Genomic DNA, 18,855 nt, shown 5'->3' on the forward strand with positions numbered 1-18,855 from the left:
TCCAATTTCCATTTGTACCAAATGGCAGCCTTCAGCCAGGAGTGTTGACCATGTGCTTGACCAACAGAAATACAGTCTTTTGTGTCTAAAACAGCCTTGGCATCCTCTATCCATCACGAACAGCCCGTCCCTCACCCGTACATCCAAGCACCGTGTTTTCAAAATCCAAATATGGCCTCTATTTGCGATCTTTGAAAATATGTATTAATGTGACTCAAACGCTGCCAAATTCTAATTCGAGTTGCACAGGTGACATATTATGCTAAGTAATCGTTAAATGGGTTTTCTCTGACCATAGATTCAATAATTACGCCGGCGGTCAACAAACAAAGGATAAATAGTTTAACATATGAATTTATTTAAGAATAGTAACAATATGAACTTGTAGACATAGAAAACAGTAGAGTACATAGAGCACTGCAGTACTAAATACTGATATTGACACAACTTGTTATATGTCTGAGTGAAATCTAAAGCACCAGAGGATTGTTTGTTTGTTTGTTTGTTTGATGCTGCAGTCAGCAATATTCCAGCTATATCACACCGACAAACCAGCGAATAACATTATGATTAACGTCCGAACCAGAACAAGGAAATCCAATCAAAGTGTGACCACTTGAAACATCGCAGCATACTACAGCCATTGTATACTCGGGGCCTGTTCTAATCCTGGGAAGCCATGGTGTAGACGCGTATTACACCAGTTCCAAGCCTTATAAAATACGAAATTGTTTTCTTTTCTCAATACGTATTTTCTTGCACACGTTCTTTCCAAACTTACAGCTGAGAGGGGTGTGAGTATTATACATGCAGACGATAATAAAAAAAAGCGACAAGGCCCCTTCCATTTCATAAGAAATCTTGATTTACGATTACAACAAAATCATGAGCATATGTTTATGAATCACTATCCAATAGTGACGACACCAGGTGTTCACGAGTTAAGATTTTCTCCCAAATCGAAATTTTTACTGCTGGCAGCTTAAATCCCTGAAATGTTAACAAGCCTGCAGTGAAGTATGCGACCTCGTCCAACCACTACGCGTTCGTTTTGGTAACAGAGTTAATCCATTTCATTGATATCATTTACAAAGATTCATTCAAATTTGTCTAAACTCATTTTGGCGAAATCGTAATTTCTACAATTGGCTAAGTCTGCTTCAACATAAGGCAGCAACGTGTGTCTTTATTAGAACATCAAGTCGATGAGAGCACACCCTCAATGGTATTCCAAAGCAAGAAACAAGTGTCTGCAATACCTCGTTAGTCGACCCGAAAGTCTTGACACAACACTAACAACAGGGGGACGACTGTCTGGAGGAATAGGGCTTCACTGAATCAATGTTGAATTTCTCTTGTTTCAGTTAGGATCCGACACCAATTTTAAAGATGGTCATTTCGCATTTCATTTACAGTGCGTCTTAATCCCAAACCATTATGGTACCACTGGTTTTCCTACCCATAAATCCTAACTTGAAGTCTTAACTTGTGTGTGCAGAAAGGAATTGGGAGTTATAGGGCACATGTTACTGTTGGTCTTCAAATCAGAAAGATAATATCAGTATTATTGTAACAACAAATAAATTTACAAATGTTGACACTGTTTTAGACCAATAAATTTGGTTAAGCATATGTGACAAACTGAACATCATTATACACAACTGAGATCCAAGGAATCTAATCTAGTGAAAAAGATCCAAACCAGAATTCCCAATACCGTAATTGATAGTGAATTCCAAAACACAGATACAGGGAATTTTGTTCGATCTCATTAAAATCAGATCTTAGTTTTCGCAACTGCCAAACAAAGATCTGAGGACATCCCATTACGGGTCACATCAGAACGACCTTTCGCGAACTTTGACCGACCTATGAAATGACAGACAAGAGATCGACATTAGCCAATCAGAAGGCAGCTTTCTCGAGCTTTACGATACTAGTTTCAAACTGGCAACAACGCTTCGAAACATATTTTGACCTATTCTCGATTAAATCTTTTAAAACTGATCAAAAGAACATTCTGGAATGGCTTATAGATGGCCTGAATTGTATGGATCATAAAACCCGTAACTGTCTTTGGGAATACCCTCTGTTAAATATTTGAGGTTGCATGATTAGAAAACACATTCCGACTGTCACTTTCATGTTCTGGTAAGCGACGCTCTGATTGGTTGGATGAAAGGTCGTTCTGACGTAACCTGTAATGGGTAGCAGTAGTGAGAACTAAGATCTGATTTTAATGAGATTGGGGACCTACACACATATGCCATTTACGTCAAATCAGTTAGGTGAAGATTAACATAGGATACTTCTCTTTTCCTGCAGTGACAAAACACATATACAAATGTAAAGATGGACATTTTGTTTCTTTTCTATACACTGTACCTCTTTTTTATAAATTATCTAAATGCCATTAGAAATAATTATCAAACAGTAAATAAACAAGCATCACAACCTTATCTGTCCACTGTACAAGTACAAGGTACTGGTGTGTGTTGTTTAACGCTACACTCAGCAATACTAAATAACCACTATCATTCTGTAAATAAAGGTAATGACATCATATGTATCAATCTATGCAGTTGGGATACCAAGACATGCAGCAACCAAGTCAGTGAGCCTGATCACCCGATCCAACCCATGCTTAAGGTGAGAGGTGACCAAATGGATTGGTGCTCAGGCTATGTGACTTGGGGGATGCATGTCATCGTATGCTCACTGCTCATGATGTCAATCACTGAATTGTTGGTCCAGACTCGATTATCTACTGTCTACTGACCGCCACCATATTGCTGAAATATTGCTGAGCTTCACACATTAGACCTATGTGGGGAATCAAACCCAGGTCTTCGGTATGACAAGAAAAACAAGTAAAAGCTTTAACCACAAGGTTACCCCAATGCTGCCTCACCCTTTCAGGCAATAATGTGAGCTGTGTACTAGTGATATTACTGCATGTATCAATTACGTACTGACAATGAAATCTGGGGGGGTCGCTGATTGTTGTCATGTTACTATGGTAAGCAATGGCATAGATAAAAAACTTTACAAAAGGCACAGGCGATGCAAAGATTTAACAAATAACAAAAAAGATAAACAATACCAAATGAGGTCTTTGAAAGGCATTTAGAAGTGATACACATAAGGAAAAGAATATATGGATGTCAAAGTAAAGATGTAAAGTGTTGGCTTCCATTGTCTGTTGCTAAGAACCATCAGCGCCAATCATCTGTTGACTTCCCTTGTTAGTTTTTACCCTTTGTTATTTTCCATCTTTTGTTATCTTGTTAATTTTGTCGTCCTTACATGTACATATATATGCTGTCTGCCTCATGGCATTCATTCACCGGAGTAAGCATATACTCCGAAACGTTGTGTTCCTCATTATAAAGAAGTTGACATCCATATATTCTCTTCCTTAATACCAAATGCATGACCATAAGGTTTACATCAGATCTTGAAACCAGAACATAGTATGAAGACAGTGATCCTTTATTGGAATCTAAATTACCAAGTCAAGCTGCTTGAGGGGAAGAAGTAATTTTCATCGAATGGTGACATCATGTTTATCAAACTTCCTGTTCTCTTTACTATGATATACATCCTAATTCCTACCCCATCTGTTTGCAACTTCAGCTCCTTGTCCGAAGCCCAAGTCATGTAAAATTGTGTTGGGTCCAGTTACCTCAGCTAATAAAGGTCAAAATGTTACTCAGAACGTTTTAACACCAACTGTTAATTTAGGGGGAAAACCCTTAGTAGTTTTATACCCATCACCATCCTTAAATATCCATGATGGTGGTCATTTGGTGAAGAGCTAAAGATAATTTCACACAGAGTAATCTTCATTGTGTATAACTTGAGTTTGAATGTTTTCTTCCTATCTTTTATGCTTTGTTTCCAAAAATATCACAACAAAGATATACGTAAAAGATGGGGCTCTTTAGGACAAAAAGGATATGGATAATTGAGTTTTTCCCCCATTACTATTTAGATCTTAAATAGTTGTATGATGGACAGAGAGACCTTGGTGGTGTATTGTGTGACACTAGCTCTAATGATTCGACAACTTTGAAACTGAGTATGTTTGGAGTATGCATCTTCCCAAGGCAAGGGAGTTAACTGACCATAAAAGTCCAGTTTCCACCCTTGCCAAACTAGATAGGAGTATGATGTATCAATCAGGATAAGAAAAACCAAACTGATTTATTTGGTGTGTGTGTATCATTGATGGGTTGAGGAACATGGAGATAGTCACAGAGTTCTGCTGAACCCTTTATTTCTGGTGTAAATAACCAAAACATGGAACTAGTCCTCTCAATACAAATAACATTGTGGCAAGCTAGCATCATTGAAATAAGCATAACAAAATAATTCTGCTCAATGGTATACATTTAACATTGGGGTAGACTTTGTAGAAGATTAATTGTATCTTCTGACTACAGAAACAAATTAAAATTCTATGACTGCATAATAAGAAAATATGTTACCATATCACCTTTCAGATATGAGATAAGATATTATCAAAATATGATAGAAAAGTTATGAAAATACAAGGAAACATTGTCGTCAACATGACCAAGAACATATGAACATGGGTTGAAAATAATTTCAACATTTCACTGAGAACAATCACAGAGGAAAGGCCAATAGGGCTATGAAAACATAGAAATATTGTACGACGAATGTGTAGACATCTCAAAGTCTACACTGGAAGTGTTGCTGATGGAACATATCTGTTGTCAAGGCAACCGGTGTGATCATCCGACTTGCCACTGTAAAAATAGAAAAAGTAAACACATTATTTAATCAGTTTAAGCCAGCTTTTCACCTGTTAACACAAGTTTGCAAACACAATCTCATCAGAATCAGATCTGTTACTCCTGTGCCATTTAAACCTCTTAGTGAAGATCTGACAACATCTTGTAAGAGGTTATCACCAAGTTGTCAGATACCCCAGTTGTCAGATTCCCCAAATGTCAGATACCCCAGTTGTCAGATACCCCAAATGTCATATACCCCAGTTGTCAGATACCCCAAATGTCATATACCCCAGTTGTCAGATACCCAAAATGTCATATACCCCAGGTCTCAGATGCCCCAAATGTCATATACCCCAGTTGTCAGATATGCCAAATGTCATATACCCCAGTTGTCAGATACCCCAGTTGTCAAGATTCCCCAAATGTAAGATACCCCAGTTGTCAGATGCCCCAGTTGTCAAGATTCCCCAAGTATCATATACCCCAGTTGTCATATACCCCAGATGCCCCAGTGATCAGATTCCCCAGTGATCAGATTCCCCATTTATCATATACCTCAGTTGTCAGATACCCCAGTTGTCAGATACCCCAAATGTCAGATAACCCAGTTGTCATATACCTTAGTTATCAGATTCCCCAGTTGTCTGATACCCCAGTTATCATATACCTCAGTTGTCAGATACCCCAAATGTCAGATACCCCAAATGTCATATACCCCAAATGTCAGATACCCCAGTTGTCATATACCTTAGTTGTCAGATACCCCAGTTATCAGATTCCCCAGTTATCAGATACCCCAGTTGTCATATACCCCAGTTATCAGATACCCCAGTTGTCATATACCCCAGTTGTCAGATACCCCAGTTGTCAGATACCCTAGTTGTCAGATACCCCAGTTGTCTGATACCCCAGTTGTGGTTTTATGAGTTGATATATCCTATTTATCATATAATGGTTAGGTTTCTCGGCAGGATAAAGCCAACGGATAAAAACGATAACCGTTGGGGTCATATGCGGATAGAGATGCAAATATCAAAGGTCAAGTAGGGATTACTTTCAGTGTTTATAAACAAACATGGCGTCGCCCTTGTAATACGGCGATCGAGTCAGCATTAATCATTGGGAATCTGGATAAACTACAGGGATAACTGCTATCATTATCAAAAGAACAGTCTAATATACTGAAAATCAGTGTCTAACTGTGACATAGCAAAGGCACTTTATAAGTTTTGGCAACTTTGGAGAAATAAATTTCGAAACCATTTTGTGAGGGCACGAGGCCTAGCCAAGTGGGATCAGCAGCCATATCTGTGCTTGTAGACGTCTGCAGCTTGAAACCTTTTCCATAAATTAAAATAATTGGAATTGGCCGAAATATGTTTGAATTGTTACCTTGTTTTTGTTTCGTTCTGACGCTGTGTGTACATCTGACTGCACGTCTTAACGTTATGACAGGACAGGCCGACTGTCAACAACGAGGCGGTCACTTCTCATAGACTAGAGTAGCTTCCCCTTGACAAAGGACAGTTACTCTAGCGGACAGACCAATGGATTGCCGCGAAAGGCAAGTAAAAGCAATTGTTGTTTTGCGTATATGTTGCTTAGCCACTGTATAAGAAACAGATTTCAGTTGGAACTATATTGGTGACTGTCACTGTCCGACTGACTTACCCTATGATTTGTAACTCTACGATGAATAAGCTTTTAGAAAATACTACGTGTTAGTTTCTGAAAAATATGTACATAGGAGAAAATCGCTGTCAAAAACAAAACATTTTGCTCGATTTTTGCACATTTTTCTCCCAATTTGACCGTTTATTATTTTTCTTATGACATTTTTTTCATGTCATTCGATAACTAGTAGAATGATCAATAACTGTACTTAATTTTGTTTTATTATTTTCACAAATAACGCTTGTAGAGACATTTTTGTGCAACATGCAGAAATCCATGGTCCACTGCCAGGCCGTCACGCGAGGGACCCCCTCTCAGGTGGTCACTTGTACGCGAGACGGGAGAGCCGTCTCGCGTACACGTTACGTCCTCTACTGATGATGTAATAAATATTAATGCATGCATTCCAGGAAAATTCGCAATGTTTCGGTAATGTTTGTGAGAGGGGGAAAGCGATTTTCAGAATTAAAAAACGACATTATATGATAAAGAGGCTATGACGCTTGTGTGTTTGGGGATGGTAAATATCCTGACACCATGACACCATGTCATGATGTATTTAGCTTGCCAAGGCTCGCTAAATTAAAGTAAATACAATGTTCATTCCTAATGCAGGATATTTACCATCCCCAAACACACTTGCGTGATAACCTCTATTCACAGTGTTGAAACATACAAGTGAAAATTTGTTTCCTAAAAACAAGAGAATAGCATATTTTAGTCAGTGACAACATTCTGCCATTTTCTGTGGAAAGACCCGATTATGAGATTATGTTTTCACAGTAATTGGGTTGACTCAATGTTATCGGTTACAGAGTTTTACATGACGTACCTTCATGTAGTAATACATTACACCTGGTTTAGTTATTTATGTGGCTATTAACGACTCTGAAACACAATGAAAATCCTTTTACTTATACAGTCAAGTCCAGTAAATCCGACATCGTTGGTTGCATATGATTATGTCGGATTAACGAGTATGTCGGATAAACAAAATTATGTAGTGTGATTTTAATGAGAATGAGGTGATCTAAGTATGTGATTAATCCTGTTTTCTTTATTTAAAGCAAGTTGATCTCTGCATCCGTTGTAATATGCAGCCACCAGCTGACTCGTCTCGCATCAAAACACAGGCTGTGTACTCACAGGCAGAAGACCACGGAGTACGCTGATCACTGTGTCGGATTAACAAGACTGATTAATGAGTGATTTTGGTAATTTGTTGCGAATGAGGTGTGTCGAAGTCTAAATAGCACTGATTTAATCGGGTTCCCATCATTAGTGTTGGATAAAGCCGATTGTCAGTTAAACGAATGTCGGATTAACGAGACTTGACTGTATATTAAAAGTCTTACATACACAAGGTGTCTGGTAAATTGAGTATGATCTGGACTTATCTATTTTACGACTTTGGTAACAAGCATTGGATAGTGGGAGAACTCAACCGTGGCATTTGTGATTTTAAGGTATCTGACAAATAGGGTGTGACCTATAAGATAGCCCTGGAAATCCAACAGGAATGGCAATAGGTTGTCACATGAAAAGGACCAGGAGGTCGCGAACTTTCCACATTTGCATTCTGAATAAACAATGAACTTATTGAAATGATAAGAATTTGTTAACATAATTTTAAGACCATTACAATTTGGAAAGTGATACATATGTTTTTGTCGATTTATATTTGAGTTAAAATAAAAATTAAGTTTATGATGTCATTTCCTTTTTCCTTAAAACTAAATATGACATTGTGTTTATATAGTTTCAATTTTGTGTCGGTATTTATTTTCTATCCATTTCATTAACCTGTGCTACAGCGGTTTCACATACGTATGTTCAAATAACAGATTTATAACAGATTTAACTTCAAAAGTGCTAAAAGTAAAATTTATAAGTTGTGAAAATTCTATGGAGCACACATCACTGAAACCATTTTTGTTTGATGCTGTTGGTTGCCGGAAAAACAACACAATATCTGTTTTCTGTAAATCACGGTTGTTTCAAAATTTCAATTTCCAATTTTGTTTCACTGCGAACTTTTCCTTCATCTAAATAGCTTAAATTACTTCATTCCCTTTTATCATGTTTATACATGTGGCCACAATGTGACACAACTAGTATGTGTTTCATCTATACTCCTTAATAAAGTGCCCATGAAGATCCAGGGTAGAATAGGTCTTCAGCAACCCATGCTTGCCAAAAAAAGGCGGCTAACAGGATCAGGTGGTCAGACTCGCTGACTTGGTTGATGCAGGTCATCGATCCCAATTGCGTGGATCGATGCTCATGATATCAATCACTGGATTGTCTGGCCCAGACTCGATTATTTTACAGACCGCCGTCATATAGCTGGAATATTGCTGAGTGCGGCATAAAACAACAAACCAAACCTTAATAAAGTTCATAGTTCCTATAATATTCTATTGTTTTCTGGCTTTTCTCATTGTTGCATTTGTCTCCAGTCAGTCGAACTTAAAACACAAAAAAACAAAAAAGTGCCCCAAAATTTCTCGACTCCGAGACTGTGGAATGTATGAGGAACTTAGCTACCTTCATGGCATTATCTCCTCCCTGCATCTCCGCCTTCTTCTCGATCTCCTCCCTTCTCTGCTGCTTCCTCTTCAGCCCCTCAGCATCCTTCACCCCTCTCGACTCGTTGTCCCGCTGACGTTTGATTGCTGCCTCAGCCTGCTGTTGTCTTCTTGTTTCCTGAATAATTGAATATTATTAGACTGACCATTTATTCTGGAGGGAGTGAGTATTGGTTTCCGCCGCATTTAGCAATATTCCAGCAATATCACGGCAGGGGACACCAGAAATGGGTTTCACACATTGTAGCCATGTCGGGAATCAAACCCGGGTCTTCAGCGTGACGAGTGAACGCTTTAACTACTAGGCTACCCGACCGCCCCTCATTTATTCTGGAGGGGATCCAGTGAGATTAAGGAGGGGTCATGAACATGATGAAAGGGGATGCCAAAACGTATCACAACTGTGTGGGGGAGACAAGAAAATATGACACAGTTATTTTTAAAAGGGGGCACAGGTGGCCCAGTTATGTACAGGTCTCAGACGTTTAACACTTTGGTGAGCACGGACCTGACAGACCTAGAAACAAAATATAGGCAAACCGGGATTCGAACCCACAATCAAAGGTTTCTGGCGTGCCCAAGGGACGCAACTCTGCACAGAGAATTGCGACACCTTAGACGACTGGGCCACCCGTGCCCCCAGGCATGTACAGAGTAGCACGCATCCCTTGGACATGCCAGAAATCTATCATCGTGGGTTTGAATCCCGGTTCGCACCAATTACAGTATTTTCTTGAGTACAGTGCGCACCGAAGTATAATGCGTACCACCTCTAGCAGATTCAGTATATTTGAAATTTCTTTTCTGAATATTATACGCAGAAACAATTTACACTATACCCCTTCAGCGAATTCCGGTAAACAAAAAGCTGTATTTTCTTTTAAAAAAGTGTGCAGTATGTTTCTGGGTTTGTTAGCACTATACGCATGCTCTTGGGTTTAAAAAAACATGAAAAAGTCTAAGACCTGCGTCACTTCAGGTTCCCTCCAACATCAAGCCGACATGCCATGTTATAACTACAATATTGTTCAAAGAGGTGTGTAACCCAACTCACTCACTCTTATTTTTAAAACAAAAAAGGCTAAATCTGGACATTATCTAAGGGACTGGTCAATTATAATTGGGGGGGGGGGGTGGGGAGAGTGTCACAGTGGCTCGGGTGTGGCTGCAAAATATGATACAGTCCTATTAAAGACCACTCCCCCCCCCCCCCCCTTTTCATCCCATAATCATGATAATAAGTGATTAAAGTCATGGAACGTCATATACAGGATAGTCTAAATAGAGAAATTTATCAATGTTCATTTATCATGCTATGAAACTAAGAAAATGTATGAATTTGTAACACGCCCCAGACAATGTACTATTGGCCTTTGAACTCATCAGTACCATGAAGATTGATTGATTGTCTAAATGGGGTCTTTACATGGACTTAGAATCGGACATAAAATAATAAAATATGCTCTTGTTGACCATTGCATGGGACTAACACAACTGGGAGAGTGAAGTAAACAATATCTGCAGTTCCGACAATGACAACCACCACTTCAGCACAGGTGGCAACATTGGAGTTGGCACGAGAATAATGCATTGATGTCATCAATATGAAGTATACCGTATTTGACGTAATAAGCGCTCTCAAAATTAGAAATAGGAGGCTCTTATTAGAATATTATTTTGGTGAAAAAAAACAGTTGAAAGATAAATTTCGTGGTTTATGCTGACAGCCTGAAATGTTTCTGTACGACAGATATATTTATCCAGAATTTAATTCCCCATAATTAATGGTGCATATAACACACGAGCGCGTATTATACGCAAATAAATAAGTCTTGTGTACATTGATCAATTGGAAGGGGTGCTAATTGGGATTGTTCACTAGCCAATATATTAGCAAATATCGCTGTGGGCGCTTATTAGAGCGGGGCGCTTATTACGTTGAATATGGTAAGCCTATTTTCCAATTTGTGTTTTATATATTACCTTTCAAATAACACATACATGATATGGTTTTTTTTCCATAGATATGTCATGTATATCAGAAACATAGACACAGATGATAGATTACAGTACTACAAGTAGGACATGGAAATGATATGATTACATACATATTATACTACAACATCTCTAACTATAATACAGTCTATCAATAACTAAGTAGGCATTCATGCTGGAGACCAGACTGTAACAGCGTACGATGAACGCCACACTCATCCTAGCAGGTTGGGGTCACTACAGATCAGGGTATAAATAGGGCTGAAATGATACATCAGGAAACCACGAGTTCTCATGTGACAATATGACACACAGTACATTTTTTCTGTATCGATACAAGACGATACACTTGCTGAAATAAATTACAAACTACTCGTTTAATGATCCCTGGCATTTTTGTCAGTCAGACATAGCAAAATGTGTTCTAATCAGTGTTTCAAGTTGTCACAACAAACATGTGTCTACAGCTAGATTTTCTTTTTAAACTTGCTCTGAAATATTTATGGTCAAAAGTTTCCATGCAATTTGGCGATATGTATCGTATCGTGACCTTGCTGCATTGTTTCACCCTTAGGTATAATACATCACTGTACTGTACCTCAGTGTGTGTGTATCTCACCCCCGAGTCAGTGTGTACCCCCAGCTAATTGGAGATAGTTCACTTGGGAAACCTGTCCAAATTTTGTCAGTTAGTGCGGTTGTGTTATGATCCTTTCTCTTCTCATTCATGGACAAATGATAGATACAATCCTCACCTTTAACCAACATTTTGTCTAGAAAACCTTAAAATACCTTAAAACAAGAATGCATGTGCAACGTAACCATGATAACCAATTATTAGATCTATAGTGAGAATTTCTGGATTTCAGAAATTAGTGATATTATAAATATCCTCTCAAAGATGTACCATATTTTTGAACAGTTAAGATGACAGGGCTCCTATACCGAGGGATTAGTTAAACTTAAATTTGTGTTCATATCGGCAGGCGATGTCTTCCAACAATAGAATTCAGTTAATATTATATCGATTAAAGGCCAGACTTCCATTGCTTTGTATGTGAATTTACACTGCACTCGAGTTACATCACCTGGTTTCTAACACCTGAATGGTTGATACTTAAGCGGGGTTTCCATGTCAGATAATATTCATGCAGCTGATCATTAAAACTCCAAAAGTAATTAAAAGTTCAAAACCTATTCACAAAATATGAATTTTTGTCAAATCATAATATCATGTAATATATTTTAGTTTTTTTTACAGAAACGTTCATACTTATTGCGTCTTCCTTTTCATCATAACATGGGCACCAAAATTATTAATGACGACCTATTGTTATGAAAGTTTACGGATGCTTCACATGAACCCAGTGTTGACTGATCGTCTGTGCACGCGACTGAACATGAACAACAGACTGATGGAAAACAGGGCACCTAATTGACCATGACACCATGTTCATCTTATGATACGCCGACTGTGGTATAGAGACTCAGACAAGAGATCTATGTCGTTTCGAGTATTAAACCTATATTGACGTAGTAAATGCCAATATGAGGGTATTCCCGACCTGCCTTGTAGATGGTTCACTAAACACCGATCTACATCAGACATAGACCCTGCCCTCTCTCGGGGCACCACTGGGTCTGGAAAGGTACGCTGATCGAAATCCGGACAATCGACCATTGCAATCACTTGTACTAATAAAACAGGCAACTATGATAACCTGACAATGTACTCACTGGATCCGGCTGATCGTAATCCTCAACGGAGCCACCCAAACATGGCAGACACATCCCCATTGTCTCTCCTGTCCGCCAAACGCGGTTCACACTTGTAACTTTCCTTTCTGAAGCAATGTAATTTTTCAGCAGGAATCTACTTCCGGTAAAAGTTGTAAACATCCGGTTTTTAACGGGGAGGTAACTCACAGGCGTAGCTGCACCCACCCCTGTGAGACAATAGGATATGTTTATTCATGTATGGCAGGCCATCGGCCCATGTACATTTCAGTTGTATATAGTAACACACAATTGAGACAGGTTACATTGAAAACAATACTAAGGGTATAATATTAGGTCTTTGTACGTAGTAATAGAACTTCCTTCACATACTTACCTACATATCTGAGTATACAGTCAATTTGGCTATTTAAGAGATTGCTAAAAGTATTAATACATGGATTGTTATAGAATCTTACAGGAATATACTTTTTGAAGCGTAAAACGGGCAGACAAACACAAAATGGACTTCGTCTTCAAAACAACCATTTTTACATAGCCGACAAAAGCGTTGTGAATAAACAATATCCTCTCTTCTGCCCAGATTACTCCGTATAGGCAATTCACTTAATCTCAACAGGCACAGCGTACGTCTACGGTCTCTCTTTCTGAAAGCTGTGACATAATATTCCATATCCAATAATACTTTGACGTGTGAATAATACCTTAATTTACAAGAATCATAAATTTTCATCTGTACACTTTGTTACAATCCAACAAACGCTGTCTAAACAGATGCACGAAACAATTAACATCACCAATATTCTGTTCGTGCCACACATAACCAAATCCATAAATGTCGAGTAAATATTTAACATGAGTTGGCCAAGTTCTACCACATTCATCCAGCTTCTTCATTAACAAATAACACTGTCGGGGATATCTTTCATCATTCATTCGAATCAGTTTACACCAGTATTTAACACACTTCATATGATAATCCACATGCAAACCATATCTTCCACATTCAGCTAATATTATTGTACTTGATGCATATTTACCAACTCCTAAAACAAATTTTCAAAACTAAGTATGAAAAGTTTCCACAATTTGACTACCTTTGCAACCCCAGATCTCCGCACCATAAAGAAGAATGGGCTTTATCTTAATATCAAACAATTTAGATATAATGTTAACTGGTATATTTACAAAGTGAAACTGCAATTGTTTAATGGCAAACAAAGCCTTGTTGACTTTAATCTTGAGGGTATCAATGCATTTTGTCCAAGACAATCTATTTGAAAACAGAACACACAGATAACTATAGTAAGTACCGTTAATTGCAAGTCCCCACATTTGACAAAATTTGGATGAAATATCCATTTTTCTTTGCAGACCTATTACTGTGTCATCGAAAATACACAAATCATCTGCATATAGTAAAAGTAATATGTCTATAAACTCCTCTCCAATAAAAATCCCTCGCAAATCACTACTTTCTATCATAGACTGTAATTCAAGGATAAAAATCGTGAACAGAAACGGACTCAACACACAGCCATGTCGAACACTACTCAGTGATTCGAAATAATCTAAAAGAGAGTTATTTGATGTCTGACAGCACACTGAATCTTAGAGTATAGATCCTTCAAAACCACCAATAAACGACCGTGTATTCCATTTTTCATTAATGAATACCACAAGAGCTTTCGGTTAATCGAATCGAACGCTTTACTGAAATCAACAAACAATAAATCTTCCCCGACGTTTAGAGAGATATTTTTGTGCTAAACACTGTAATGTAAATATATTATCAATTGTACTGTATCCGCTTCGAAATCCTGCCTGTGTTTCAGGAATTGTACCATAAGCGTCCGCAAAAGTCTTGAAGCTATCATTTAATACTGTTATCATCAACTTACCAAATACATCCATCAGCGTTATTCCTCTATAATTATTGACATCATTTATAGTATCTTTCTTATGCAGAGGAACTACTATACCCTTTGCCCACTCGTAAGGAAATACACCACTATGCATAATCCTATTGAAAACTACAGTTAAGTATGGTATGATTGAAGTGCTGCAACATTTCACCATTTCAGGAAGAATTCCATCCGGTCCAGCCGATTTACCCAGTTTCAAGTTATGTATAGCTGATGATACATCTTCTTCAGTTATATCAGCATTAAGGAGATTATTCATACCATTATCATTACAGTAATTGCACTCATTAATATCATGGCTGTTCATAAAAGTTTCTGCCTCATCCCGATTGTCCCCATCCACAGGGATATCAGTTAAATTAAACACATGCTGGACATATTCGGTCCACTGCTAATACCAGGGCCCCCTGTCACAGAAGGTGAAGAAATAATATTGTTGACGCGTCTCCAAAAGGACTTACCATTTTTGCTATTATTGACCGAATCACTTATACAATGTTCATCATGCTCCAATCTCTTATGTCTACACAGTTCTCTATATTTATTCTTAATTACAAAATCTTCCTTCCAAAGTTCTTTACTTCCCGAGATTCTGAATAAATCAAGTTTATTAAACTTTTGTCTTTTCAATTCCATACTCTCCGCAGACTCGATATTAAGTAGAACCTGGTCTCTGTCACTGTCTGATACATAAGGTGATAACATATAAGCTACAGACGGACGAAAAGTCTCAATAACAGCATCCTTCCAAACATATCTTAGTATATCTGACGATGTATTATTTTCCTCGTTTTCTGCCTCGTTCTCCGTTGCACTATGGTCAGTATGTACTTGAAATGACATAACAATTGGAAAATAATCAGACTAATACCGTGTACGTACAGTAAAGTCGATATCTCTGGTAAATAAGTTACTTGAACATAAACAGTAATCAACCAAACTTGCTCCGTCTCCTTTAAACCAAGTAAAGCTACCTTCTGTATCACCCGAACATCTCCCATTCAACATGTGAAAGTTATGAGTTGAACACGAATCTAGGAGTTCCTTTCCATATTCATTGCATATATCATCACGGCTTCGCCTGGGAGTGTCAAAGGAATCAGACACATAGTCCATGTCCTTAAAGCTCCGTATGTACCGATTCCCGTCATGTACACCGAAATCGGACTGATTTCCACACCTGGCCCTAAGATCCCCAAATACTATAAACTTACCATTTGTAAAACGATTAGTAATAATTAAAAAGCTTTGCTACAGATACTCTATGCCCTGCACTGGTCTAACATCTGTTACCACAGAGCAGCCACTATGATGCATATATGTAAATACAAAGATGTAATCATACAATGAACTAAACAAACTATTCTCAAAAACTACCAATATAATATCGGTGAAATCTAGACAAACATACGTGATATAGCGCTCAAGTTCAGTTTGGTTGGTTGGTCGGTCGGTTTGTTGTTTAACGCCGCAATCAGCAATATTCCAGCTATATGACGGCGGTCTGTAAATAATCGAGTCTGGACCAGACAATCCAGTGATAAATATTATGAGCATCGATCAACGCAGTTTGGATCGATGACATGCATCAACCAAGTCAGCGAGCCTGACCACCCGATCCCGTTAGTCGCCCTTTACGACAAGAGTAGTCACCTTTTACGGCAAGCATGGGTTGCTGAAGACCTACTCTACACCGAAATCTTCACGGGTCTCAAGTTCAGACCAAACACATACAACCACACCGCCTCGCGGATTGTAGTCTCTGTAATTTACATAAACACAATCACCGGGGAACACTGTCGCAATCATGTCTTTCTCACAGTTACTCCAAACTTCAAGAAGACAAAAAAATGTCAAACCGTGAACCATAATCAATTTATTCAGCATTATCCAACTTACTCCTTAAACCATTAATGTTCCATGACATAAACTCAAAAAGTTTAACAAATTGACAGTCACTCACATCATCATTCATAGACACAGTGTCATCATCGTTGTCAATGTCGCTGTTGTGGGCCCGGCCACATTCTTATGTTGTGTCACGTGAATCCGCGTTGACATTCTGCTGCCTGACTGCACGTGCAGATCGGGAACCCCGACGCCGGTCTATTTCTGTCACACTTTCCTTGCCGACATCATACGTGAAAACCTGATCATCAATAATCAGTTTATCAAAGCGCAGAACCGCTCTACGATTTTCTTCCCTGGCTTTCGTCGTCATAAGTTTAAGGTTTTTCCGTTTTTCCCTGACCAATCTTGAAAAATCACCCGTAATCCACATATTGAAACTCTTATGTTTCTTTGCCGCTTCGTAAATCTGTTTCCTATCATGATCGTCCCGTATCTTTGCTATGATCGCTTTTCCATTGATTATTCTGTGATTCATCCAGTTCCAGTTTATACTTAATGATCTCACGTACTACATTCTCAAAGTCATCCCATGTTTCGCCGTGCGCCGCCTTGGCTACGCCGTGGAAGATAATATTGCATCTTCTGCTCTGATTCTCGAGGTAATCAACCCTATCTTCAAGATTATACACAAAAAAGTCATATTTTCTTAGTTTCTCATTTTCCGATTCCAATTTCATACATTTAAAATTCACCTCGGAGTTGAGTAGTAAGAGATACAAGAGTTGAGTCAATCTTATCAAGTTTACACTTGAATTCAATGTTCGATTTCATGACATCGTCAACCTTGTCTGTGAGCTTGTTCAAGGCGTCCATGACTGAATCAAGATTTACAGACTCACCCTCTGTTTTCAAACGTAACTGGCGGGGATTACCACGGGTAATGGGTCCGTGGTCATCTCTGATCCCTGTACGTGGCCCAGCACCAGGATACTGTTCTACCCCGGCACGTAGTAGCAGCATGAGTATCAGATTCAGTACAGGCAAACGGGTAGCGAGGCCCACCATTACTAACCTTCTCTGAGGGCGAGACGCAGCAGCACGTCGACTGATTTTCGTCAGAATCTGTATATAATCAGGTGCAAACAATCCAACCCTTGCTAGACCCCTGTTGTGGGTGAGTATTGAAGATGAGCATGAAATAAAACTGATGCGTTGAGAACGCATGCAACAGACACGTGACGCAGGTGTTCTCTGGCTTGAACGCCCGTTTGACACATCCGATGGCGTGGAGGTTAGTAATGGGGGATTGTTGGTGTCAGTTCAGTAAATGTTGCTCACTTATTAGTGGCAAGGATGACTTCACAATGGCCTCCATCTTGGAAATATCAATAATATAAATGGATAGAATTTGTTGAAAGTATTTTCAACGAAACAGCTCTCAGCCGACTTGATTATATTTTTGGGTTGACGAACTAAAAAGCAAATGAGGAGAAAGGCCAGAACACTCCAGCACTTGGAGGAGCCTTCTTTTTTGCGTGCCCTGTAGAGTTTCATAATCCATTTGAACCATTGGACATGGAGGTCACTCCTTCCCTCCCAGGACATGGGATTGCCCCTTCCACTCGTTCACGTACCCCAGTTGAACCTCCATAAGTGGAGCTACTAATTGAATACAATGGAATTGCAGAGGACTTGGGAACAATTTTAATGATCTACAGTTATTATCATAAGATTTTAAACCATCAGCTTTTAGCTTTCAAGAAACATACCTGAAAAATACAGATAAATTTGATTTTCGTCAGTACAATTCGTAATAATATTTTAATTTGAAGTTTACACGATATACGGCTTTTCCATTGGACGAGAGGTCGGTCACATGACCGCAAAATTGACGTTCATAAGTGTATACATGCAGATTACATGTATTGAAAATATTCTAAATATTTTTTGATAATATTTGGACAACTGGACACTTTCCTCCTTCTTTGCACAAAGACATTGTTATCACTATACCAAAACCTGGCCGGGACCTATTTCGTTTCGACCTTGCTGCATTTGTAACACCATGGTTTTTAGAAACAAATGATCTTATTACCAATATTCAATGCGGCTTCCGCAAAAATTGGAAGTACTATTGACCTATCACTCATTAACAATTCCATTGTAAATAACCAGCATGCTGTATCTATCTTTCTCTATTTTGAAAAATCTTATGATACAACATGGAAACATGGTATTATACATGACTTTGGTTTTAGAGGCCGTTTGTCTCCTTTTATATCGCAGTTTATAATGGACAGACAATGTCAAGTTCGTGTTGGA

General features: G+C 38.6%; 1 protein-coding gene and 1 pseudogene across 1 annotated transcript; both read right to left on the minus strand.

The window, feature by feature from the left end:
• Positions 1-338: 338 nt before the first annotated feature.
• Positions 339-12,892, minus strand: LOC139474320 (small VCP/p97-interacting protein-like). Its single transcript, XM_071257289.1, has 3 exons — positions 12,758-12,892; positions 8,985-9,143; positions 339-4,775 (listed from the first exon to the last, which is right to left on the minus strand). Exons 1-3 carry the CDS (start codon positions 12,815-12,817, stop codon positions 4,761-4,763), a joined length of 234 nt encoding a protein of 77 aa, XP_071113390.1. The 5' UTR covers positions 12,818-12,892; the 3' UTR covers positions 339-4,760.
• A 197-nt stretch (positions 12,893-13,089) lies between these two features.
• On the minus strand, positions 13,090-17,406 carry LOC139475193 (uncharacterized; annotated as a pseudogene).
• Positions 17,407-18,855: the final 1,449 nt, after the last annotated feature.

The sequence above is a fragment of the Haliotis cracherodii genome, unplaced genomic scaffold (genome assembly GCF_022045235.1).
Source record: "Haliotis cracherodii isolate W230 unplaced genomic scaffold, xgHalCrac1.p SCAF_3, whole genome shotgun sequence".
NCBI lineage: Eukaryota > Metazoa > Mollusca > Gastropoda > Lepetellida > Haliotidae > Haliotis > Haliotis cracherodii.